Source organism: Cavia porcellus, unplaced genomic scaffold (genome assembly GCF_034190915.1).
Source record: "Cavia porcellus strain 051 isolate PalLab524CR breed Dunkin Hartley unplaced genomic scaffold, mCavPor4.1 scaffold_7, whole genome shotgun sequence".
In the NCBI taxonomy this organism is placed as follows: Eukaryota; Metazoa; Chordata; class Mammalia; order Rodentia; family Caviidae; genus Cavia; species Cavia porcellus.
In genome coordinates, this window is record NW_026947490.1 from 14,672,433 (window position 1) to 14,698,175 (window position 25,743).

The 25,743-nt window shown below is 50.8% G+C and overlaps 1 protein-coding gene across 2 annotated transcripts in view; it reads left to right on the forward strand.

Annotated features, from left to right (window-relative positions):
• Window positions 1-25,743, forward strand: part of Pepd (peptidase D) — a 119,109-nt gene that overhangs the window by 81,559 nt on the left and 11,807 nt on the right. Inside the window, exons 10-12 of one of the 2 annotated variants that reach the window (XM_003467207.5) lie at window positions 12,928-12,996; window positions 14,362-14,439; window positions 24,212-24,360. In XM_003467207.5, coding sequence (XP_003467255.1) covers window positions 12,928-12,996; window positions 14,362-14,439; window positions 24,212-24,360 — 296 coding nt within the window. The remainder of the gene's footprint in view (window positions 1-12,927; window positions 12,997-14,361; window positions 14,440-24,211; window positions 24,361-25,743) is intronic. The other variant, XM_063252573.1, reaches the window with a different exon arrangement.

The following is a 25,743-nucleotide window of genomic DNA, read 5'->3' on the forward strand; positions in this document are numbered from 1 at the left end:
GGCCAGCGGGCCCCAGACCCTCATCACATCACCATGGCTCCTTCTGGAGCCAGACGCCTCTGGGGTCAGGAGATTGCTTCCTCTGTCTGCCAGGACAAGGTATAGACTCCTATGAGCATTTTTTCTATGTGGAAGAAATCTTGTTGTCTCCTGGCTTCAGTGAATGGTGTTAGTACCGTAAAGCAAGAATATTTAACTTTGCATCAATGAGCACAGAATAATTAAAATATAATTAAAAGCATGACTTTTTCTAATTATTGGCTGTGTATAGTGTGTATTTAAAAACAAGACATCTGCACAGGCTTCCTTTTGAATACATCCAGAAACCAGGGAAGGGAGGGTTTTAATTAAAAATGGATTGTTTCAAAAACAGTTTAATCATCCTGTCATCAGAGGACTTAGACTTTATTAATTAACTATTGATAAGTAGATTTAAGTTTAAAAATTTTTAAATTCATGGGAGAAGCCTCTGGCATCCCCCTGTTTGGGATATTTTCTAGAGGTTTGGGATGTTTGGGATGTTGACAGGAAAAACGTTCAAAGCACTTAGTTCTCAATCGCCTCTCCCATCCTCTGGGGCCCAGAGTGAGCATCCAGATCAGGGACCATGGTGGGGGCACCTGTGTATGTCCTCATGCCTCCAGCCCTGGAAAGTGACGTCTGCTCTCTGAGCATGTCCTCCCTGTTCTGAACCCCAGTTGAGGCCCCCTCTGATGGGTTCTAGAGGGAACAGAGTCACCAGACATGCTTCAAATATGCTGGAAAGTCCCTGGCCCCACCCAGGCCCTGGCAGCCGTGACTCCTCTTTTCAAAGCTGGTCTTCCTGTAGGGCAGCATGAGTACAACCCTCATTTATCATCATAAGTGGATAAAGACTTGCAAAGCGATAGTCGCATTCATGTTGCTCCTTCAGCTAAGTGTGACTAAACTAATGCTCCAAGATGTGAGTAGGGATGAGAAGGCTCATTTGAGGAGGCAGTGCACACAGGGTGGAAAGGGCCCTTCCTTCCTAGGACCTTCCTGGACCTGGCCCAGCCAGAAGAGGTCTTAACTTTCCTCCTGTGAGGGCTTTGTGATTTCTGGATGCCTACAAGTATCTTTTCAAAGAGGAAACAGACATTTTTTCATAGTATCTGTGGTCTCACCCTCCTGGCTAAGTGACTGGTTCTCACTTGCAGCAGGAGGTTGGGTATTCAGGCTGCCAGGGACACACAGCTCCTCCCCGTCCCTTCAGTCTGGGGTGGCCTGGCTTCCTGCTGCAGAATCCTGTGCTAACAACACCTTGAGTAGTTTATATGAATGTAGATGCAACAGATATAGGTTCTGCCTCTCTTGCACCCCTCCTGCAGGGGCAACTGGGAGGGAAGCAGTGATCATGGGACCCAGAAAATGGATCAGAGTAACTAGGATGCAGTCTTGGAGGGGGCTGCAGAGAATTGCCCAAAGCCGAGGCTTGGTCTGGAGAGGGCAAAACTGTGCCTTAGAAAGGCATTAATCTAAAGCATTAATCTTTTCCCACGAGAGTTATTTCTGAAATGACATATTTGTGGAATGTTTTTAAGATTATAAGGCTGAGAAAGGAATTCGATATTTAGAAATAAAGTAGTGCTAACCTCTTTCAAAATGAAACAAACATGCTAGAGGGATTCAAAAAGCAAAGTGCTTTCTTCCCTTTCAAAGGATGATTTAGGGCTCCTGAACTGACTGTACTAGGAGGTATCTGAGGCGCTTGTTCCCTGCAGGTTCAGTATTTCAGTTTGATGGAGGATCTCAGGCTTTGTTTCTCCATCTAGAGGGAGTAAATGGAGTGTGAGAGCCTCCAGAGACCCTTCTAAGTGAAGGGGACCCCCTGGCATGAGTGGTGTTTTACAGCTGTGGACTTGATGCAGCCAAGAAAGACGGTCACACTGACCAGCTTCCGCTAATGACCCAGCCTCATGAGGAGCTGTTAAATAAAGCAGGTGGAAACCATGTGTGCTAAGCACACAATAATCCCAGGACTCAGACACTGAGGCAGGAGGATCACAGCAAGTTTGAGGTCAGCCTGGAAGAGAAGGAAGGAGGGGGAAGGGAGGAGAAGGCAAGAGGAAATATTGTCAGTCAAAACTCCTGCCAGTATTCTGACCAGCACCTACACTGAACCTGCTTTTGTTGCTGGAGCAAAGCACTCCTATAAAAGCTTAACACCTACTTGCCCAAAGCCCTCAGCACCTGGGTTTACTGAAGGAGGCTTCATTCCCTGATGCCTCTCATCATCCCAAAGGGCTGAGAGGCTCTTTGCCAATGGGCTCCTCATTGGCCTGGTGTCTCCAGGTGGGCAGAGGTGGGGAAGGGAGCAGTCTTGGACCCAGGAAAGAACTTAGCTTCTGTTTGACTCATCCTCCTTGCTACCAAACAGGAACTTGGGGAGATCCCCAGCCAAAGGCCTGCCATCCAGAACCAAACCCAGGCTTTTTCTCAAAGAAACCCTAGAGTAGAATTCCCCAGCATCAGACACTCTCACATGACACTCTCATGGTCTCGGCCAGATCTGCATTCCACATATGCTATTAACTGCTTACTAGTTTTATTTAAGTTAACTCCTTTTTTATCTAAATATTTTAAAAATAAATCTTTTTACCTTTATCCTAAGTGAAACCCTCAGTAAAGTTTGCCAATATAAATGAAAGGTAACGTTTTAAAATAAATACTTAGTGCATGAAGTAAATATGTTTGTTAGAGCACATGTAATGTCGTCTCTGGGACTCTTATCGTGCTTATGGAAACCTTAGCTTAAAAAAAGCCCCTGCCCTCCTCCTTGCCCCCAGTCACTTCGCTACAGAGCTCCCTGTATCCCTGGCTTTTCTCCTGGGGAGGGCAGGATGTAGGTACAGGTGTCTCTTGGTAATAAAATAACTTCTAGATTGTTTCACACTAGGACCATCTCCCAACATATAAAGAGCCTTTTTTGCATCCCAGTCATGTGCTCTGAACCGGGGTAATTCTTTCAGCAACTTGGCTCAGCTTAAAAGAGGGAGTTTGAGGTTTTAGGGCAGATAAAGGGGTTATTGCTGATGTTGGCATGACCAATGGGTCAAGTGTGAACAGATGTTGACTCTACAATCAGGCAGAGAAGAGTCAGAAAATTCACTTGTGTTTACACTTCTCTGCCAGGCCTTCCCAAGTCAGGGCTCTCTCTTACAAGATGTCCTCTATTGCTCAGAATTTCAGTCCCCAAAATGTTATTAACAAACCTAGGATTTTCCACTCGAACCATGTGCTGTGGACTCTGAGTTTCTTCCTCCTGGATGCCATCATCCTCCCAAGCACTGTCATGGTACCCTGTGCCAGGTGTCCTGTCCCTCCTTTCTGATAATGGAAAAGGGTTTGAACATGTCTCTACTGGGGAGAGGGCGGACTTGTCCTGGCAAAACCAGTAGGGCAGGAGACAATCCCCATACAAGAGCAGACTGAGTAGCTTCAGGCTACCTCATGTGTAAAGCATTGCGGGGAGCGCGCAGCCTCGTTTGTAGTGCAGACGGCCTTGAACTTATTGTGGAGCCCAGCCTGACCTTGAACTCACAGTGATCTTCCTGTGTCAGCCTCCCAAGTGCTGGAATTACCAGCTTGTACCTGGCAGGATTCATCTTTTAAAAAGACAACTCTCTAGCCATTGTGCAAGGGACAGTAGCAAAAAAATAAATGCTGCTCTACCTAGTGACTCCATCCCAGTCAACTCTAGGGTGACTGACAAAGTATAAAATAGAAAACCCACAAAGATGTTTGAATGTATATAATCATAGGGTGGGAAAAGGCTTTTTAAATATGATGCCAAAAGAAGGAGCCGTAAAATGCATTAACACATATGATCAATAAAAATGTAAATTATCTGTCTAGAAATGCCATAAACAAGATAAAAGGGCAAAAGAGGAAACGTTTTAAATAGATGATAGTTCAAAACACTGCCTAGTGTCCTTCATATATAAATCCCTCAAGGATCAATAAGAAAAGATGAACATTCACATTTTTCAAAAATGAGTAAACCAGTCAGAGGAAATAAATATGAGAAATAAGCATATAAGCGTGTTCACACTTGCCAGTTCATTCGTGAAACTGAAATATTTTGCAGTTAGCCTGTTGGATTCCTGCCCTCTCAAAAGATAGGCCCTGAGGTGCGCCATTCAGGACCCTATAAATCCATGAGTGTTCTGGGGTCCATCTTTCAAAACATGGCTTGAGACTGGAAAATGTGTAAATGTTCAGTAACTCTACCTGTAGGAATTTCATTTGGCTACAGTGAAGCAGCATATGGCCATGATGTCCATCATAGCACAGAGGTGGAAGCAACTCAGGTATCTGACAGCATGAAGCAGGTTAACTAAATTGTAGACTGTGGTATACTCAGCTGTACTTATTCAAAATTATTCAGTCACTCAGCAGAAATGTACTGAAAACCTCCTGTTTGCCAAGCAGCAGTCTGGGCTCTGGGTGATACTGCAGTGGACAAAATAGGTAAAACTCCAGTCTGAGAGTAGGCAGAGAAAGTGGGTGGATTGATGAATGCCTGCATGCATAAATGCAGAAATGGACGGTCAGTCAGATGGATAGGTAGATAGTAAATGAGAGGGATGGATACACGGATGGTCAGATGGTGGGAGAGAATTACGGAAATAGATAAGGATGGTTGGATGGTCAGATGAGTATGTAGATACACAAGTGAGAGATACAGAGGTGCTAAGTTTAGGTGGGTGGATAATGGATGGATGGATGAATGGACCGACAGATGGGAGTGTTAGAGCAGGAACAAGACACCTTTTGTTCTGGGACTTGGCACAGGCCTTCCTGTGAAGGAGTTCTTGGGGGAGGGATCTGAAATAAAGGGAGCAAGCTGTGGACCCCTGGGACAGACCCCATAGACAGGGAGAGTAGGACCCATCCAGGGGCCCTGGTGGGAGCTTGCTTCACTGGTCAGGAGTAGTGAGGAGGTATAGACTAGAAGACTGATGAGATAGAGGAGTGAGGCAGAGGTGGACTACTGAGAAGCCAGGGTCGGGTGTAAGCAGGAGAGTCCTGTGATCCTATGTCACTTCTAAAAGGATCCCTTTGTTGAGCATTCTCTGTAGGAGACAAGCAGGCAAAATAGGCAAAATAATCTATGGTATTAGAACCTGGCTTCTCAGCTGACACAGTGGTTCATGTCTCCTCCTATCTCTGGGAGGCTGAGACAGGGAGGATCACAAATTTAAGCTTCCCTGGGCAACTTAGCAAGAACTCACATCAAACGACATTTTAAAAAGAGTGGGACTGTTCCCCAGGGTGGAGGCTCTGGGTTCAAAGAGAAGTGGTAGTAGCCAGGCACTGGTGAGGAGGAAGGCCTGCCTGGAAAGGGTGGGGCCAAGGTTTCAGCCAAGTAGGCAGTGGAGCTGGCGTGCTTGCTTAGTGGATGCCAGCTCACTGGACAGTGTCCTTAGGGTTTAGGTTCTTTCCTTGGTGTGGGTCATATTTCAGTAAAAGGGGCACTCGCGAAAAAGTTTATAACTAATTATTTTTTAAAATCTCTATGCAATTTTTTAAAATGCCCGGAAGGATGTTCAACATAATATTTGATAGAGGTTATCACTGGGTGATAAGATTATGGGTTTGTTTCTTTTTTTTCTCTGTGTGTATTTTCTAAGAATTTCTTGTGTAAGAACTTCTACAATCTCTTCCGTATGTATATTTATATAATTTATTAGCAGTCTGCCATGGTTAGAGCATTGACAACTAAGGAGATATATTTTTTCCAATAACTGATACCAAGGAACTCAGAAACACAGCCTAATCAAGCATGTCAAGAATAAAGAGGAAGATTTGTTAATTGAATGTCATGTTATGTCCTCAGTTATGCTTAATACAAGATAGGCAATTTAGAATTCCCAATTAGCCAATTAAAATGCTAATTATCTCATACCTTGATAAGGCCTCTCTTGGAGAAAGGGTGAGCCGCTCGCTTGTCTCTCTCTTCTCACCTCCAGTCTTCTCACCATGAGTGACGCAGTCTTTGCTGCTGCCCTTGCCTCTGGTTAGCAGGTCCTCCTCTTCCAGGGCCCTTGCTTCCCAGCAGCTTCTCCTGAGGCACCAGGTGCTGCTTCTCATTAGCCCACCTTTAGCCCACCTGAACTGGGAGTGACCAAGTGTACATGTAGACCTGTGTCAGCTCAGCCTGTTTCCACCCAGCTGGGGCTGTGTGCACAGCCCTGAGGTCAGGGTCCTGGAAGGCATTAGCCATAACATCCACCCACCAGGATTTACAGAACACAGAGCCTTTCCCTGACTGATCTCCGTCAGTCCTCACACCAAAGCCTAGGTGGATGCTATTCTGATCCCTACTTACCAAGGCTTTGAGGGCATCATCCATATCAAGAACATAAACCTTATGATAGAAACCTTGCACAGGCCAGGGATGGTGATGCACTCCTATAACGCCATCACTCTGGGAAGCTAAGGCAGGAGGATGGCAAGTTTGAGCCCAGCCTGGCCAACTTAGTGACCTAGCAAGACTGTCTTAAAATAAAGGTGGGGGAGGGGGAAGGTGTCTAGGTAGCTCAGTGCAGAAACCCAAGGTTCAATCCCTAGTACAAAAAAAAAAAAAAAAAAAGAAAGAAAGAAAAAGAAAAACCCTGAATAAACTCCATACCTGAACCCAGATTTGATGCTTCTCTGACTAAAATATCACTGCCCTGAGCTGTAGGTTCCCCATCTGTGAAGTAGGAAAAACCCTCCTTTCCCAAATGGTTGTTATAAATGCAGAACACTGCCAGGAGCTATTCACTTTTTTCCATTAGAGTGAATGTGTAACCTACCTGAGGTTTCAGCCAAGTAGGCAGTGGAGCCTGGATTGGATCAGTCTGCATCTTCACCCCTCAAGTGTTATCCTTTAGGTCACAGGCATGGGTAGAGGCTCCCCAGCAGGATCTAGAGTTGGGGGGAATGCCCTGTGTGGGTGGCTGGGCCCAGGGAGTCTTTTTTTTTTTAATCTGGTTGGCAACACAAAGACAGTCCATGCAGACCATAGATACCTAGTCCCACCCCCACGCCTGTAACTATGCTGGCTACACTTTGGGGGGTCTTGGTGGAAAGGCATTGCCCTGGTCAAGTCCTCTCAGCCTGAAGGCCAAGACCAGGATGGGCACAGTAGGAGGAAGACGTGAGAAAGCTGCAGGGGCATCAGGCATCAAAGAAAGCTGCTGAAGGCAGAGATGCCAGTGCAGGTCCCCTGAGTCCTTGCTGCTGCCACATCCATGCAGGCTGTACTGTGAGGCTGGCTGGCCCCCTGCTGGCACCAGTTTCATCACTAATGCATGCATTGCTAGTTTTAGTCCAAGGCTGTAAGCCAGCTCCTGCTTGGTAACATACTATGTGAATACCAGTTGCTTGTTTGAAACACACTCAGAACCTCAGTAATGGCTCATCCTTGGCCTCCTCTGTCTGTCCTCACCTGGAGCCTGTGAAAGGGGAGCCCCCAGGCAGCACTCTGGCCCACCTGCCCCAGTGTCTGCCTTAAGAAGATCTCCGGAGAACATGTGCAAGAGGAGCTAACAGGCCTGGGCAGGTGGCTGGAACTACCAGGTGGCAATCACAAGGGTGGGGTGGACCCTTTTGCCAGGAGCCTTTGGATGACCTATTGATCACCTCAAAAGAAAGGATGGGGGCAGCTTCAACCCTTCTAGGAATTCAAGGATAATTTTGTCCTTCCAGTTCCACATGAGAGAATTCACCTCCTGCTGACTTTTCTGAGGGGTTGGCTCTATGTTCTAATAGCTGCTGCTTCTAATTTGGGAAGCGAGAAATACTCCTATTGACTTTTAGATAAATCCCAGGGCTGCTGTCTTTAAGAATATGTTTCTCTTCCTCTGAAAAGCATTTCCTTTTAGTAAGTACATAGATATTCAAAAAGCAGATCACATTCATTAGATATTATGGTCATTTATACTCAAGAAATATCACAGTCACTAATTAGCAGTAAGTGCAAATTAAAAGTTATTCAGAGCTGGGCATTGTGCATGTCTATAATCCTAGACTCTGGCAGGCTGAGGCAGGAGGATCACAGGTTTAAACCCAGCCTAGGGAATTATTATTATTATTATTATTATTATTATTTTGTCTTTTTGAGACAGGGTCTCGCTATGCAGTTCAGGCTGGCCTTGAGCTCACTTTGTAGCCCAGGCTGGTCTCGAACTCGCAATGATCCTCCTGCCTCAGCTTCCCGAGTGCTGGGATTGCAGGCGTGAGCCACCACACCCAGCTCGGGAATTATTATTATTATTATTATTACTCATACCTGGCACCATTAATTGGCCAAAAATATCACGAGACACTTAGTGCTCCCTACTCACCCCTTTAAACACACTCAAGGCCCGAGGACATCCTGAAGAGGTGAGACTCTCAGGTCAGTTCTCCTTGAGAGCAGGGACAGCCACAAAGAAATAGTGAGATGCCTCTCATCAAATAGGAAACCTGTTCGTGTGCATGGGTCCTTGGGCTGGTACAAGAACACACATCCTTTCTGGTAAATGTGCTGGAGATGCTGTGTGTGCATTGATCTGTACAGGGTTGGTAGGATTCCGTGGAGAACTTGGCTACAGTGAACCATGCAGTAGTGGACAGTCCAGGTCTTGGGTCTGGGCAGGTTCTCTCTAGTTTTCAAGGCTATTTCCAAAGCCCAGTTCAAGGTGCCCACAACTTGTTCTCATGCCACCTGCAGGAGGGATCTGTGTCCCCCTTTGACAGTGACAGTGGTGCCTGACATTGTGCTCATCGTGAGCCAAGCACTGCTCATTGTGTTCCAAACACAGTGCCAAGCCACTGTACTGGTGTAGCATCTATGGAAGGAAGGTACCTTTATCACCCTCTTTGTGCAGAAGGGAAAACAGAGGCAGGTGGCTACACAGCTGGCAAGTCACACAGCAATGATTTGGCTTCCAAGTCAGTGCTGAGCAGGAGGCTTGGGTATGTGGGGCCAAGGGACTGCAGGACAGGGATTGGGTGGGACTTTCCTGAGCCCCACACTCTTTAGCCCCTGTAAGCTGTATCCAGATTGTCCACTGTCCTGAGTGCTCTGCTTGGACATGTAGCTCTGCCATCCCTGCTCATTTTGCCTTCCCTGTGTCTGTTCCTGTCACTCTACCTCTTGGGGACCTGAGATCCTTCGAGGATCAGCCTAGTGAATGATGTAACCAAAGCCGCCTCCTTCACCACCTCACTGACCTTGTTTGCCTCAGATTCCAGTGCTCCCAGCTAGCACTGATAGCTTGACCAACCCTTGCTGCCCAGGCCCGTGCTTCTGCCATTATCATGGGCAGCTAATCCATTTTATGGAGCAGTGGCTTATCTTCTTGTTAGACAATAAACCTCTGAGAGCAGGAGCTGGGCCTTGTGCCCAGGAACCCTCCACAGGCTGGATTTGTGGGCCCAGGGGGAGGACCAGCTATGCTGTCCCTGGAGACGTAGTTTCTGCAGATGTGGGTCTGGGCATTTGCAATTCATACCTCATTCATCATCTCTAGGCCCTGACAAATGGGCCTCCCCACTGTCACTGCAGCAACTCCCTCCGTCTCGCATATTCAGGGCACACATGCTCCCAGGTTACTTAAGGGTTCTCACTTACACCTGGACACAAAGCATCTTCCACCCAAGGCTGCATGGGAGAAATTTATAGGCAAGGGTGTTGGAAAAACAGCCGTGAGGAGAGGCTCCAGGAGCAAGGCAGCAGGGGTGTACGGGAGGCTGGTTGACCGAGACTTGGGCAGATTCAACCCCCTCCGCCCTTCAGGAGCCCCCTTGCTTCCAGGGAAGGTGTCCCTAATACCTCAGGGTATACCTCACCCCCCTCCTTCCAGGAGAGCAAGAGGGAGCAGGGCTGACTAGGCCCAGTTCTGCTCCTGCTGTGTGTGGAATCCCAGATTTATGGACGAGCAGGTGGCAGTGATAGCAGGGAATGGCGACACTCCTACCTGTCTTGCTGTCTGCTGTCCTCTAATGGATGGACTGTTCACTTGTAGGTATTTGAGTTTGATTCTTCCTAGAATTTGCCTTTGTTTTCTCATACTGTCCTTTTAGGTATTAATTATTTTGTGTGTTTAGAGTGTCTGGTAATTGTTATCAGAAGTCCTCAGGAGGATCCCTTGTAAAAACTCTGGCTGGCTTGTGTGTGTCACTGTGCCGTGTGGGTGGGTATGCTTAAGTGTGTAGAGATGTTGTGTTGTGTGGAACGTGCTATGGGTGTCCATGTGGTCTGACTGTGCCGAGCTGAGCGTGTGGCCGTCTAGTTTGACGTTGTTTCAGCTCCTGGCAGGAGCTCTAAGTATTACAGTCAGGGACCAAGTTTTACAAGCATCCTCATCAGGATTGTAATCCCAGTTTGGAGCATCCACTGCTCAGTCCTCGGCCCTTAAAGACCAGATGTGTCATACTTCTCTCCACAGGTCCCTGAGCTACCACACTCATCCCAAGATTAGGGCATCTTCATGCACCCAAACCCAAGTCCAAAGTCTGCAGAAAAAGAAATCATTTAAAACGTAATTTAACATGTTCCCACCTACTTGTACACTGGTGGTACAAATGAATCTAATCACTTTTAATCATCTTTTTACTAACAAGAAGCCACCCAGTTGGGCACTCATGCATGTACCACTGGGGTGGCTCAAGCTCTCCAGCAGTGAGACATACGAATTACAGGCCTGTCATGAGCATGTTAAATCAAAACTAGGTGCCAAAGTCCAGTGTGAAGAACATCACAGTGTTCCAGGCCAGAATGAGCATTCAGTATGCAGTGTCTCCTGCCAGCTCTCCCTAGAGGCATGAGGAAGTGTCAGTGTGACTGGCAGAAATGCCCCAGACCAGGCTGTAGAAATGGGGTCAGTCTTCCCTTGGTTAGGTAGCTTCCGTAAGCTGTGCCTTGCACTTGAAATTGCTTTTTTCCTCAACAGAGGCCAGGGAGACAAGGAGGGTTGTCTCTCCCAAGAGGAGTCCATAGCAGGAAACCTTGTGCAGGAGAGGGGTGCCCACCTACTCCAGTCTCTGTCCTTGTAGAATGTGCTAGTGTCACCCCGCCCAGGTCAATGGCACAGCTTCCCTCCCCTCCCCTCCCCTCCCCTCCCCTTCCCTTCCCTCCCCGAAACCAGCCAATCCCAGTACAGCCTGAAGTTATCTGCAAGTCACCTGCCCTACCTGAGGCCTATTGTCCCCATTCTCCTAAGGATTAACATCTGTTGGGGCAAGACTGCATCTCCCACAGCTGAGTGAGCACTGAGGCTCTGTGGGGAGTTTGTATGTACAGAGAGAGCTGATTCTGAGGTTGCCTGCAGCAGGGCTTTACTCAGGAGTGCTGGCTATACCAGGTACTGGTCTCTATCCTGCCTTGGAAGGAATGTGCCTTGATACTGTGACTTGGATCTTACCATCCCCATGGCCTCTTGAAACTGACGCAGAAGCTAATAGCAGGTACCTGGGTGCACTCACCGTGTCTAAGAAAAGAAGCGGGGGGCCTTGCCTCATCTCTCCAGCAGCTCCTGACATCTTTCATGTTGAGGAAGCATTGCAGTCACAGATACCCAATTATCCTGTAAAGTGTGTAAGGCAAGTCTGAAAGCTGAATCTTGCAGAACTGTTTCTGCATAACAACTACTTAATACCCAATCATAACGATTATACATAATTTGTGTTTACTGTGCCTAGAAGATCAAATTCCTCCGCATAGGCATTCTCTATAACAGGCTTGGAACATGCAGGCAAGCAGGGCCACCACTTGACATGCCCATGAGAAGGCCACAGCACTCTGACAGCTGCCCTGGTCCTGGAGGGGCAGGGTCTCAGCCAGGACCCGTGGAGGGCTGGGCCCATTTGAGACCTGGCAGGAAAACTATTGCCCAGGCTTCAAGAAAGGGGGAGGGCAGTTGGCTAACACTGCCCCCTCATCAGCTAGATTCCACAGAAGCTGGCCAACTAATATGCCCTAAAGACCAGGGCAGAACCTAGGAAGCAGCTCAGTCCCTGAGAGTTTGGGATCCCATCCAGAGATGAGGACCTGAGGTCTTGCGGTGTGTGAGGAGCTGAGAAGGGCCTGGTCTGAGTTACTGCAAGGCCTGTGTCAGGCAGTCTCCCTCAAGATAGCACTGATGTGGTCACACTGGTCCTATCAGCTGTCTCCAGGATCTGCCCCAGGGGAACCCAGCATGAAGAGACATTTTGATTCCCTCACAGACAGTTGCCCCTGCTGCTGGGCCCTGCCGAGGCTGGGCCATTGTTGTCTGCAAGCTCATCACTCTCATGGGCTTACAGGGCTCTCCTGGAGGCCTGCTGTGGGCTTAGAGCCAAGTTCCTGACTTTCCCTCCAGACCTGGCCTTCCTGCTGGAGGAGGCAGTAGATTGACTGCTTTCCCAGGCAAGGAGAAGCAGGGGCTGCTACCCAGACCTCCCCTCCCACCTCTCTGCAGGGACCCTGCCCACACTGCTGTCTGCCCTGCAGGAAAGTGCTTGGGCCAGAAGGGCTCAGGGTTCTCCTTGTTTATGTGTGCAACCTCAGCTGGTATGGCAGGTGGTGGCCACTAGATGCGGAGTCACCAGGAGACCCTTCCAGCAGTACAGAAACATGTGGCCCCTGCCCTAACCTATATCCCCTGGCCAGGACTCCAGCAGTCTGTCTGTCCTCCTGATAAGTGCTGGGACAGCCAGGCTGGCGAACTCCCCTAGCTTGGGGCAGAGCCCTGCGGGACCCCCAGGTTCCTCCCTTGCACACACTAACCTCTGTGGTTCTGTGGCCTGTAGCTAACCCTGGGCTGCCAGACTCATGCAGGATATTGGGCCATCTTGGGGACATAGTAGAACAAGGTCTGGGCTAAGGCTCTGCACTTGGAGATGGGACTCAGTATGCTACAGTGATTGCACCCTAACGTGTCTCTTTCTTTGCAGCCTGTTCCAGCACTACTGCTACTCCCGGGGTGGCATGCGCCATAACTCCTACACCTGCATCTGCTGCAGGTAGGTGCATCATGGGTCTCGCAGGAGGGGGAAGGCGGAAGGCCTCCCTTTTCTGGGTCACAGGCACTTGCTCACAGACACCCACACCAGTGCCTACCACTGCACCCGGAAGTCAGTCTCAGTTTGAGACCATGGGACTGAGGTAGCCTCTGCCCACCAAGCCTGATGCCAGATGAAGGAAGTCCAACCTGCCCACTGCAGGAGGACTGTCCACAGTCCCATGCCCAGATGGTGTACATTAGAGCTGAGTTTGAGGGGGCCACGCTGCTTGGACCACCATTAGCCTTCCTCAGCCTCCACAGAGATACCTACACAGCATGGAGCCAGGCTGTGAGCTCAAGCAGTAGATGTGGGTTGCACCAGTGTGGGAGCTGCATCTGTGTGTCCTTGTGGGTGTGTGTGGAAGTTTCCACGTAGTGCATAGGGACCTCTGCATGAGGAAGGGTTAGCCTCAGTGAGTATATATGTCACTATAGGTGTGTCACACTGGGGCTGAGGGATTCAGCATCTGCCCTCTGCGCATGCCTGATATGTTTGCAGGTACCATGAATTGGAGCAGCTCTGGTCTCCAGGGCAGGCACAGCCCCAGAGTGGGTGTCTGTGGCTACGCATGTCACTCCGGGTGTGACTGCACAGGGATGTGGCTGTGGGTGAGCCCTTTGTCTCTGATGCTCACCTCATCTCGTTTCCCCAGTTCTTACCCTCGGGTTCTGGCCCTACCCAGCCAGGACATAGCTGGGCGGCTCTGCTGATGTTAGCATCCTCACACATGAATAACACATGTGCACGTCTCAGTCTTGGGAAATGCTCTTCTCTGGTGGATAGAAAGAAAAATCATTATTTCTGTTTTTATGATTCCTGAGGTTCCCAAATGGGGCCATAAATATTACACCCAGGTGAGGGCCCCCCTCTCCCACAGATTTAAAACTCCATTTTACTTAAAGGCATCACTCATTAGGAAAGCTCTTGGTAGCAGAGAAACACGGAGATTTTGGCTTCTGTCTTCATAACTCTAACCAAGGCCCTTCCCGCAAAGCTCCCCTCCCTTGTACAACTGGAAAGGAAGCGTTCCCCTTTCCCTTCCCTGGCTACAGCTCCCCATTTCTGTCCTTTACATGTACTGCCCACATCACCAGCCTAGAGGACAGCTACCTCAGCCACAGTCTGAGCCAGGAAGTCCTCCGGGTGGCACTTGTGTGAATAAGCAGGTGGCACCAACTGTGTGCCACGCTGTGGGCCTGGTCCAGCCACCCGTTTACCTCTGTTGCAGGGTGGGTGGTGCTGTCCATGGGCAGGGGATAAGGCCTAACTTCCCAAGGCCCTCTGGTAGGCTGGGCTTCTGATGTCTCTCCTGGCTCTTCTCAGTGGTGAGAATGCCGCCGTGCTGCACTATGGACATGCTGGGGCCCCCAATGACCGTACAATCCAGGACGGAGATATGTGGTAAGTGAGAACAGGGACGGCCCCGGCCCCGGTTCTGTGTGGGAACAGACCGTGCTGGATTACACTGTCAGCGTCAGACAGTGTCAAAACAGAGTCAAGCAGAAGCCTTGGTATCTCTGTCCTGAGAAAGCTGACACTCTGAAGTCCTTGGACCTGCACAGCACCCTCTCCAGGGCCAGAAGCCTATAACCTGCAAGGAAGCACCATGGGGGTGGGGGAGAAAACAGGGTCCCCTGGGGTTTCCTGTGCAAAGCACATGGGGAAGAGTCTGTGGGCACCCACAGATGAGACCCCCTACTCGGTTACATGATGCTCCTGCCATCCTCTGCCATTTAGATACCTGCCAGGGCTGGCCTGAGCTACCAAGCACTGAGCTACCAAGAGCCACCTGGATGTCAAAGCCTGGGGCTCAGCCACAGCCCTCTGTTGTCTTCTCTGCCTAGCAGAAGAGGCATCCTGTCCCTCTTGGTTCTTTGGCACCTTTATGTCCATTGCACATACACTTGACTGAGGCTCCTTTAGAGCTTAGCTCTTGGACAATGTGAGCTGTGCCTCGGTGGCCGTCAGCTTCCTCCCCAGCCAGCCTTGTGCACTCACTCCCCAGGCTAGAGTTGTGGTGATGGCTGGTCATCGACCTGGCCTGGCCACGCCACAGGGAGGGAGCATTAAGAGCCGGTGCTCAGGGTCCCCGGACCTCATCCATTGGGAGGTGTGAGCAACCTCAGATAAGCAGCCTCCCAGGGAGACACCACATTCTGAGCTGTCCTTGCCAAGTGTTTGTGGGAACCCACACAGTCCCAGGGTCCTCCCTGCCATGAGGCATCCTAGCACTGTGACTGGTCACAGTCTGCTAAGCCGGGATCAGTTGTTGGATGTGATGTTCTGGCTTTGGACACTTTTGGCAGGAGCCCTGCTCAACCTTTGGAAGAAAAACCCTTTCTTTGAGCCTCTGTGAGTGGAGATAGTACATGTATCTCAGGACTACATGCAGAGAGTGGCAAGGGTGTGTGCAATCCGAGGCCTCTCCCCAGGGACCCCACCTGGCAGGTCAGGGCTGCAGGGGGTGAGACTCAGAGTGACCCTTGAGGCAGCCCACCAGCACTGCTGCCCACTGTCACCTCAGCATCCATCTCCTGTCCTATGTGACCACACCAACTCCACAGAATCTATGTGACCTGTAGACAGCACAAAGGCCCAGGAATTTCAGGCCTTGCAGGGCTGTGGTGCCAGGCCGCCTCCAGGCAGGGGGCCTCAGACGGTCAGCAGAACTCAGCCACCTGCCTAGAAGGCTGGGGCCAAAAGCATGTGGGGACCCTCACAGGTCCTCCCCATCTGTCTGTCTATGGTCTTCTCAGCCATCATTCACCCTGACCCCACACTCCAGAACCCCAGTGTGTGGCAGGCTCAGGTGTGAGTCAGAGGGATTTGGAGGGAGATCTGGGTGCCTCACACTCAGCTCAGCTGGAGACCAGGGAAGGAGAAGATCTGCACCATGGGTGACCCCAGAGTTTCAGAGACTCATGTTCTGCTCTGTGACCCAGTGTCCCATTCAGGCTGGGCCAGGAGGACAGCACACAGGAGCCCAGTCCCAGGGCAGAGGCCACCCATCCCAGGAGGTCCCTGCTGTCCTGGAGGAGGTGGCCTGGCTGGTGGAGAGCCTCTCTTCCTTGTGCTCAGCTCGCTACAAGGGAAGCAGCTGCTGCTTCACTCCCCTTTCATCTGCCCAGAGGGTGTCTTTACCCCTTGAGAAGCCAGAGGGCAGGGTCTAGGCCAGAGTGCTATAAATATCAGGCCTCCATGGCTGGGGTGCTGGGACCCTACCTCTGGTGGGGAGCAGATGGCACCTGTGTCTCCCGGCGCAGCTGTAGACAGGAGCAGTCCTGGAAAGCCCACAGATATTCATGCCAAGTTCAAATTGGTGATTTTGTTTTTCTAGTGCTAACTTTGAAATGTAGCCAGTAGAATAATTATGAGTTTATTATAGTCAATTTATTATGCAGCATTTAGAACAACATGTTTTGTTGATTACTGCTACTGCCAGATTGCCGGCGGCATTTATAATCCATTGTTTTATTGAAATTGATCTGCTGAGCGCCTACTGCGTTCGGTAAATAATAAATCATTCTGTTATCCCAACATAAAAGCAACAGCACTTCATCACAAGGTATGAAACCAGAAGGTAAATGTAGGGCAGAGTTTTTCCCAAAGCTGAGTGGGCACCAGTCACAGTGGTAGGCTCTGGGTCCCAGTCTTTGACATTGAGATTGAGTAAAGCTGCCTGAGAGATGGGGGGGGGGGGTGAGGGGAGGTCCATTCTTTCCGTCTCTCCATCCATAGCTTCAGGTGTGAGCATCCCCACACACCTCAGCACACACACCCACACACAAAGAGACAGAGGGAGGCTATACTGCATGATCAGGAGCTCAGAGGGACTCCAGGTCAAGTCCTTGCCTCCCTGTTCCTGGCTGATCAGCTGCCCCTCTGAGCCTTAGTGTTCCCATCCATTACTCAGAGCCACCCAGCTCTGGGGAGATTCAGGGATGAGAAGTGCAGAGTGGCACTCATGGGCCCTGAATGGCAAGAGCAGTAGCACCGCTTATTCCATCAGAGCCAGGCAAGCCAAGGCCTCTTTCTCTGGGTTCCTGGCTCCCAGACTCACCTGCCAGCCCATGGCAGGCCTGGTTTATTCTCAGACAACTCCTGAGTTATATGGCCTTCCAGCTCTTGTGTTTGCAGCCCCAGTGTCAACCACGCTGGCACATGTGTCAGGAGAGGCTTGAGGCTGATTACTCCACTCTTACCTCTTTGCCGTCAGAGTAGCAGGAGCTTCCCTGGAGCCCCGCTGTAGCCACTGTGGGCCACTGTCAACTTTCATGGGCTGTTGTCAGCCTCCTGGACACAGTCCTCACTCACCAGGGCCTGTGTATTAGACACACTGGCTCATAATGCAGATCAGGCTTGTCAGCCAGAAATTGAGAAGAGCGTGCAAAGGCCATTCGTTACCCCAAGCCAGTGGCACCTAGGCCCATCCCAGTTTTTCAAAGACGGTCTCACCCCAATTGCTGTGCAAGAATCTGGGAGAGGAAGAGGACTGTGGTGTGACTTCTGATTCTTTGGTTTCTTCCCTCGGCTTGGTCCAGAGCCATGAGACCTTGTGTAGCTGTGAAGCCTCTGGGGTTTTTCTGTGGCTCCCAGAACACTTTCTGGCTGTGTCCCTGGGGTTCCCCATGAACCCCACCAGCAGGATACTGTCCTAGAGAAGCCATCATTGCTTTTGTTTTCCTTTTTAAAGCAAGCAAGCTTCTAAAACAGGGTTACAAAAGTGTGCTAATTAGTACTTTCCACATGTTCACTCAAAACATGGATGGCAGGGCTGGAGATTTAGCTCATCGGCATAAGTGCCTGCCTTGCAAGCAGGCAGTCGTGAGTTTGATCCCTGGTACCGATAAAAAGGAAAAAGACAAAGAAAAAATCCCAGAACATGGATGGCATCTAACAAGTCCATTAGAGGTCCTTCTAAGTAGAAGGCTCTGCTGCATCCTGCCCAAGGCAGGTGGGTGTGAGCACACTGTGACTAGGACCTCTAGCCCCACTCGGTCATCTTGCAAGCTCCCGTGCTCTGCCCTGTCCTCAGACAGTCAGTCTTGGGCTATGGACACCAAAGCTCCCAGGCAAACGGAGGCTCTGAGACCCAGAAAACTGTACCTGGGCCACTCTTGTGCAGGACTGCAGGTGTGAGCCTTGCAACTCCCCAAACCCCCTGACCTCTAGATGGATTCAGAGGTGGGAAGAGGTACAAGACGTACCTGCAGTAAGCTCTGATATGGAGAGCAGGCAGCTGGGCTATTCACCTTCACCTGCCACCTTCTGCCTCTCCCACCTCCACATCAGGTAGCAAGATTAGGACCTATGGCCTCTGTACACGCTTCTAGAGCACAGGTCCAAAATGCCCCTGGCCAGTATTGCTCAAGGTAGGTAGGATGTGGCTGATTCCCATTGAGCCGGGTCTTCCAGCATTGGCCAGAAGAGGGCAGTGTTGTCTCAGGACCCGAGCTGAGACTTTCTCTGGGTGGATAGTGGTGGGCTGTGTTGCCTGAGGCGCATGGCAGCTTGGAAGAAGAGGCCTGTTGCAGCTGATGTCCTCTCCTCTTTCGATGCTATGGCCTAGGGCAGTGATGAACCTTTTAGAGATTTTAATGAAATAGCCCACTGTGGCATGCTTGCTGTAGAGTTACTGCCACTGGCCTAGGACCTCCTCTGTGTCCCTGCCTTGATGATGGCCAACCTGAAGCCCTAGCTGAACAGCATAGGTGGGGATAATTCTCATCGTCATCAAAATATGGCTTCTCTTTACCTAAAGAAATAAGGCTTGCTAGAGCAGGGCATAGTGATACATGCCTGTAATCCCAGCACTTGGGAGACTGAAGCAGGAAGTCACTGTGAATTGAGACCAGCCTAGGCTGTATAGTCAGTTCAAGGTTAACCTGACCACAAAGCAAGACATGTCTCAAAAAAAAAAAAGGAATGGAGGCAAGCAGGTGTGATAGATAGGTGATAGGTAGGTAAATAGATAGATAGATAGATAGATAGATAGATAGATAGAGAAAAAAATCGAGGCCTACTGGTTTTATCTGAGGACACTGCTATAAACTACCCTGGAATGCAACTGTGTGTACTGTTGCTCCTGCCTGCATATACATGGATCACATTCCCTGACCCAGGATGGCACCAGAACTATCCTCTGCATGGCTGTTTCTGTCATAAATGTGCCAGCCCTTCACCACTGCTGGCTGGGGGTCTCCTCACCCACAGCTTCAGTGATCCCCGTGTAATTGCTTGGGCACTGCAAGCTGCAAGTTCTGCTCTTTATGGTTGTCTGGCATCTATGCCCTGGAGTCCCCAGAGGGGCAAGTCCATGCCTAGGTTTTTGCCTATTGGCAAAGGGAACAAGAAAGGGGTGGGTCTCCAAGCTCTACTTTACTTGGTGTGGGTACCTTGGTTAGCTTTAGAGGACAAGTGTCGCCCCAGGTCTGCTCCCCACTGCCAGGCTTAATCCAGATACCCTCCCTACCTCGCTGTTTCCTCAGGGGGACTCGTGCTTGTCATCAGGGAACCTCATCCTAAGCATTACACAGTTTTGCTGCTGTTGTTTTTGTTTTTGAGGGGTGGTATCAAAAATTGAACTCAGGACCTCAGACTTGCAAGGCAGGCACTGTGCTGCTGAGCTAATCTCTGGCCCACATTTTACATTGTAAGGGCAAGACCAGTCCTTAATGCAAGAGAGCTGTCTGGAAGGCACAGCCCTGGCCACTGTCTGGGCCACCAACTCCAGTGTCCCATCTCAGAAGCACCCTTGACACTCCAACCAGGACTTGTGCTTGTAGAAGTGCCCTGGCTCTCAGCAGGCACCTCCCCACGTGCTTTCTTTCTGCTGTTTAGTTTGTCGGCGTTTTGTGGCACACCCACTCAGTTGACATCACAACCTGCAGTCTAAGAAGCACTGGTCTAGACAGTTAGGGTGCTCATAGAGATCATGAGACACTGGCCACCAAAAAAGTGAAATGAAGCATGTGCTTTTACGCATGACTGCCTGCCTCCTTGACCCATAGTGGCCACTGCCCTGGTGCCAGGCCCTGGTCTACAGTGCTTTAAAGGCAGCAGCTGACCCACCCCCACCCCCACCCAGGCAGACTGCAGTGTGGTTCTCTTCCTGGGGTCTTTGGTTCCACATCAGTGGTCTGTGTCTCCCCTTGATAACTGATTCTCTCCAGACACAGGAGGCCACCTAGCACATAGGTGTGCTGGTCAGTGTGTGCACAGGCATTGCTGGCTCTGCGTCTGGGGACAGGAAGTTGCTGTTGGTCTGGGCGGCTTGCATGGGAGCTGTTCTCGTTTGCCACGGCCCCTGCAGGAGCAGCTGTCCTGAAGGCTGTGAGGAGAGGTTTCCTGTGTGGATCAGCCTACAGCTTTGGAAAACCTCAAGGACCCCCAAGGAGCTTGCTCTGCTGACCATTCTGGAGGCTGGCAGTGCCCAGAAGGCCTGGCTAGGAGCTAAGAGCAGGCCCATGCCAAGGCGACTGGCAGTCATTGCTGTGTCTGCAAGGCCTCCCTGCCTGCTACAACAAACACATGGAAAATAACGCATAGACCCTCTTTCCAATCTCCTGCTGAGGTCTGAGAGGAAGCAAGAGCTTCCTCCTGTTCAGAAACCCCCTCAACCAGCTTGGGACACAAACTGGAGCCGCTGTACATAGCATGTCTATATGCTCCTGCAGTGCTGAACACACACGTGTGTAAGATGAGGCTTGGCTGGGAAGTAACCAAGAGCCATGCTACACACTCAGGAGAGGAAAATGAAGCCACTAGCAGAGTACAAACTGGGCTTTGTGTTAACACTGCGGTCTTACCCTCAGAGTCTTGCCTGTGGGGTGGCTGGTCCCTGTAGCAGGGCCCAGGGAGGGTCTGGGCAGGCCAGTAGTGGCAGGTAGCCCGGGCCCAGAAAGAGCTAGTGGAAGACAGAACCTCTCATCCCAGCCAGAAATGCAGCCATAGAGACACATGTGAAGAATGAGACGCCAGCATATTGCTTGGAAATGTGTAATCTCTCCCCAGATGTCTCAGATTATCACACAGATTCACTCAGCCAACAGTGGTAGTGTCTCTCGTGGGTGTCCCCAGGCAGCCAGGAAGGAGGGATCCTTCGTTCTCAGTTGAGCCAAGTATGACCGAATTCTCCATTGTCGTTTTACATTTGGAGGATAAAGTAGTCAGAGGAGGAGGAGGAGGAAGGAGATGATTTATAAAAGATATGGCTTTCTTCCCTGGATTCCAGAACGGCTTGAATCTGAGTCACTTATATGTGTAGAAACTCTGGGGGATTTAAAAAAAAAAAGGCAGAAAAAGAAAAAGATAGGGAACTGAGAGCACAAAAATAGACTCCAACCCCATGCCAGAGCATCACTGGGCAGGATGGAGCTGTGTACTTCCCTCTCCGGAAAGGGGATGGTTTTAAACAAAAATTACAGTTGAATCTTCTAAAAGCTAGAAGATAAAGCCAGGCTGGCTGAGGAAATCCAAGTACCCAGCATCCCACGCGCTCTCTTTTATGGAGGAGGATTTGAAGCACTTGGTTCAGAGTCTGGTCTTTGCTGAAGTTTGTTTTTGACTGTTCTTGATGATTCCGGCATTTGGTGTGCTCTTGTGGGCTTCCTGGTTTTTTTAAGTAGTTTAATTTCTGTTTTTCTCTTAGATCAGCACAGTTCAATAGAACTCTGTGCCCCGGAGGACTGCATGCGGGTCGTCCTCTGATGTGGCACCTCCCAGGAATCTGTGTCCCCCACACCCCTGGCTCTGTCCTGTCTGCCCAGGCCATTCTTGGATGCTCTAAACCAACAAACCACAAACCATTTTTCTTTGTTGACTCCAGGGAGCCCAAATGAAAATGTTCTGTGTTCCTGGGCAAAGTAGGCCAGAGCCCCATGCGGCTCCATCCCTGCTGCCGCCTGCAGGCTGGTCCCCAGAGGGCACAAACCTACTTGCAGTGGCAGCAATTCCACTTTACAAGCAGGGAAACTGAGGTCCTGACCAGTGCATGCCACAACCAGGACAAGAGAGCTTATTTGTGGGTTCTGAGATGCTTACTCCACTTCCCAACTCCAGGCTGTGCTGGACCAGGGTTCCCAGGCTTGCTTTCTCTTCAGCTGAGGGCTGAATGTACACCTACAGGCAGCTGTTGGTCCCAGCAGCCATTGCATCTGAAGCCTCTGTCAGGGTGTCTGTTTAATTTCCTTGTATGACTGATCCAGGGTGGGTCACCCTCAAGTGAGGCCCAGGTGCCCCTGGCTAAGCTCCAGGTAGGGTCCCCCGAGAGACTTTGACCCAACCCAAGTTCACTGTCATGCTAGCAGGGGCTCTGCTCTACCCCCTGAGAATCACCTGAGGGTTACCTGTGTGTTTTGCACTGTTGATACTGTTTATGGTGTTTTGCAATCAGAAAAGACAGGAGATTAAATAGTGTTCGGCTGAGGACTTTGGATTCCAGCAAAGTGCCCAGGGATCATGAACATTCAAGCTTTTCCTGTAAAAATCTGCTTCTGTGTGGTTGTTGATCCTGTCTGACAGGCCATGTGGCCTGACATCTTTGCCCCTTGTGCAGGGCCAGGGACCCCACCCCCTGCTCTGTCCCACACAACGTGCCCCACACACACACAGGGTGCTTCTGGAATATTTGTGGTTACCATTAGAGCTGGATTTGGGTGAGAAGCCCATGTAAAGGAAGCGGTGGCAGGGACCTGGGCTCCAGTTTGCCAGGATTTGTGTGACTGCAGATAGTCCCCCCCCCCCCCACCGGGAAACCCAGGATGGAGCCAGAAACCAAACAGAAGCTGGGCTCAGCCGGCACAAAGGAAATGTTTCCACCTCTTTGGCTACGCCTGCTGCTGTGGTTATCTGGCCCTGAAGACATGCACCAGGCGCTAGACTAATGTCCCTTAGCCAGTCTTCTCAGCAGCAGTGACTTGGCCATGACTCCATGAAGGGGCAGGGTAGGCTGGTGGCTCCAGCTGTGCCTTTGTCAGCTAATCCAGAGGTGCTGAGGTAGGGTAGCTGTGACTCTGGTCCCTTTCTTCAGGCCTGCTCTCACCCACTTGGATGACCTCACACCATAGCAGGCTTCTGTATGCTCCAGGGAGCCAGGCCTGAACCCAGAAGCCCTTCACCTGTCCTGCCTCCTTCTACATCAGAGAGGGAGCAGGGCAGGATCCTTATCTGCCCTTGACCACAGAGACCTCCAGGACCCTTTGTGTGGAAGGGCTGACCCTGCTCCTTCCAGACCCTGTTGTACCAGGGCCCAGGTCACGGGATGTCGAGAGGGATGGCTCCACTGTCATCCTCCTGACTCCGTAGACCTGACATTGGTCCCACCACTGTCCTGTCTCTGGCACATGGCTTCCAACTCCTAGGCCTATCATATTGTCCCTTTATGTTCTGCATTCTCTATACCCTGCTCGGCCACCTGGAGATCAGGGTGCCAGGCAGACAAGGTGAGGAGCTGTCAGGCAACACTCCTATCTGGCTGAGGCCCCATGAAAGCCCTGCTAAATAAGACACTATCCTCTGACATTCCTTCCTGCCTTTCCCTCAGGACCTAGCAGGACAGATCCAGCCCTCCCCAGTATGGGAGAGGGAGAGTGTCAGGTGGGAGGACACCTGAGCTGGAGCAGGGTCACAGGTACCTACCACCTGCCAAGTTTCCATTCAGAACCTCACCCCCACTCCGGACCAAGCCTATGGGAACGTGGTGGTGCTGCTTAGCCACTGCTCTCTCTACATAGGTGTCTTGTGTCCATCCCAGGCCCCTGCCACTCCTTCCCCCTTTCCTCCTGCCTGTGAGCATTGCTTCAACTGCACTGAAAGCCTGCCAGACCTGGGGAGCTGTTGGCTTGCTCACCTGGGGGCAAGGTGGCACATGGGAACCAAGGGATATATCTGTGGCTCCTGCTTTACCAAGTGAGTCCCCACAAGTGAACCTGCTGAGGCCAGCCCATTGAGGCAGCTCTCTCTCTCAGGCCGAGTCCTGGACTACCTTTCTCCGGGGGACAGAGCTCTCTCTGGATGGCCCTGGGTATCTCTGGAACACTAAGTTAGAGTGCCACGTTCTTAGCATCTTAAGATGAGGCGGCCTCAAGCACCCTGTTGCATCCAGACCAGGGCAAGCTGCACTTGCAGTGGTACTCATGAGCACTTCACCCACCTCATGCCCATCTTCCTACAGCCTGTTTGACATGGGTGGTGAGTATTACTGCTTCGCCTCAGACATCACCTGCTCCTTCCCTGCGAACGGCAAGTTCACTGAGGACCAAAAAGCCATCTACGAGGCAGTGCTGCGGAGCTGCCGTGCTGTCATGAACGCTATGAAGCCAGGTGAGGGAGAGGGCAGGGAGTGCTGCTGAGGAGGTCCTGCCTGGCGTGGGGAAGGAGGGACAGCTGTGTGCCAGGGACCTGTAGGAAGCGGGTCCCAGATTCTGTGATTTGTATCTACCCTCATTTGTGGCCAGGAAGACTTCAGTGGTGGCCGATCCCCAGGGTCACTCTTAGGAATCAAGCTGACCTCTAGCCAGGAATGAGAGCCTGGAATCTGGGAGCTCAACCAAAATCACCTCATGTCCCATTTGGCCACCTCTTTCTGTACGTCTCTCCACCCATATTGGTTACAAGGACATCAACATGTTCCCTGTCTTGTCCCAAAGCAGAGTCCACCTCTGGGAGGGTCTGGCTAGCTTTTCACCACTACCAGCTTACTAAGCACTGGAGCGGGTTCCAACCCCACTCAGCAGCTCTATGGCCTTGGACAAGCTCTTCCCTGATTGGCTGTTTCCTCGTCTGTCCGTAGATCAAGCTGAGCCACGTAAAGCACCTAAATGCTGCTGGCATGTGTTTGCACTCTATAGGGGTCATTGTTGCTGTTGCAGTGGTGTTGAGTTTAGACCAGGGCTTCGCATTCTTTCTCATAACAGCTAGTCTTGGCTGACATGTCCTGCCCCTGCCTGTACCCCCGGCCTCAGTACAGTCTCCCCCCCACTATACAGAGTCCCTGGTCTACCCTTGGCATCCCTCTGCATGGCAGTCAGGACCCATAGGCCTCTTCAGGGAAAACAGCATCCCCCTAGCAAGGCTGACTTTTGGGTATTCTTTCCGTGACTCTCAGTCCTAAAGCTGTCCCTGTTTCAATTGTCACTGGCCGTGCTCGTGCTCCTTTCTCATGAGCCCTAGCTTGCTGTATCCTTCACAGGGTGACATCCAGCACTTGCTGGGTCAACCCTCAGCACTGCTGTGTAGCTTTTCTAACCAGAACTGTTAGAAAATGCTTCCACTGGCCAGGGGTTTAGCTCAGTGGAGTAAAGCGCCTGCCTGGCAAGCACAAGGTCATGAGTTCAATCCCCAGTACTAAAAAAAAGAAAAGATGCTTTACCAGCAGTGACAGAGGAGCCCTGACTTGTCCCCTTTGCCTAGAGGAAAAAATTTAGGAACATGGCCTTGTCATGATCTTGCTTCAAGCCTTCTAGGGCTTCAGAACAGCCCACTCTGCAGGCCTTGGATTCCTAGCCAAGTGCCAGTTACCTACTAAGCCAGGCCTTCTGGGGACAGATAACTACAGTCAGACTCCATCCTGTAGTGAGGATGGGCTTTCCCAGCCCCTCTTCCATCCTGACTTGGTGATTGGCCTGCACCTCTTTGGACACAGCCATCCACTGAGACATCAGCTGCTGCAGCTTTGGTTGTAAGTGACTGACAGTCACTGGCTGG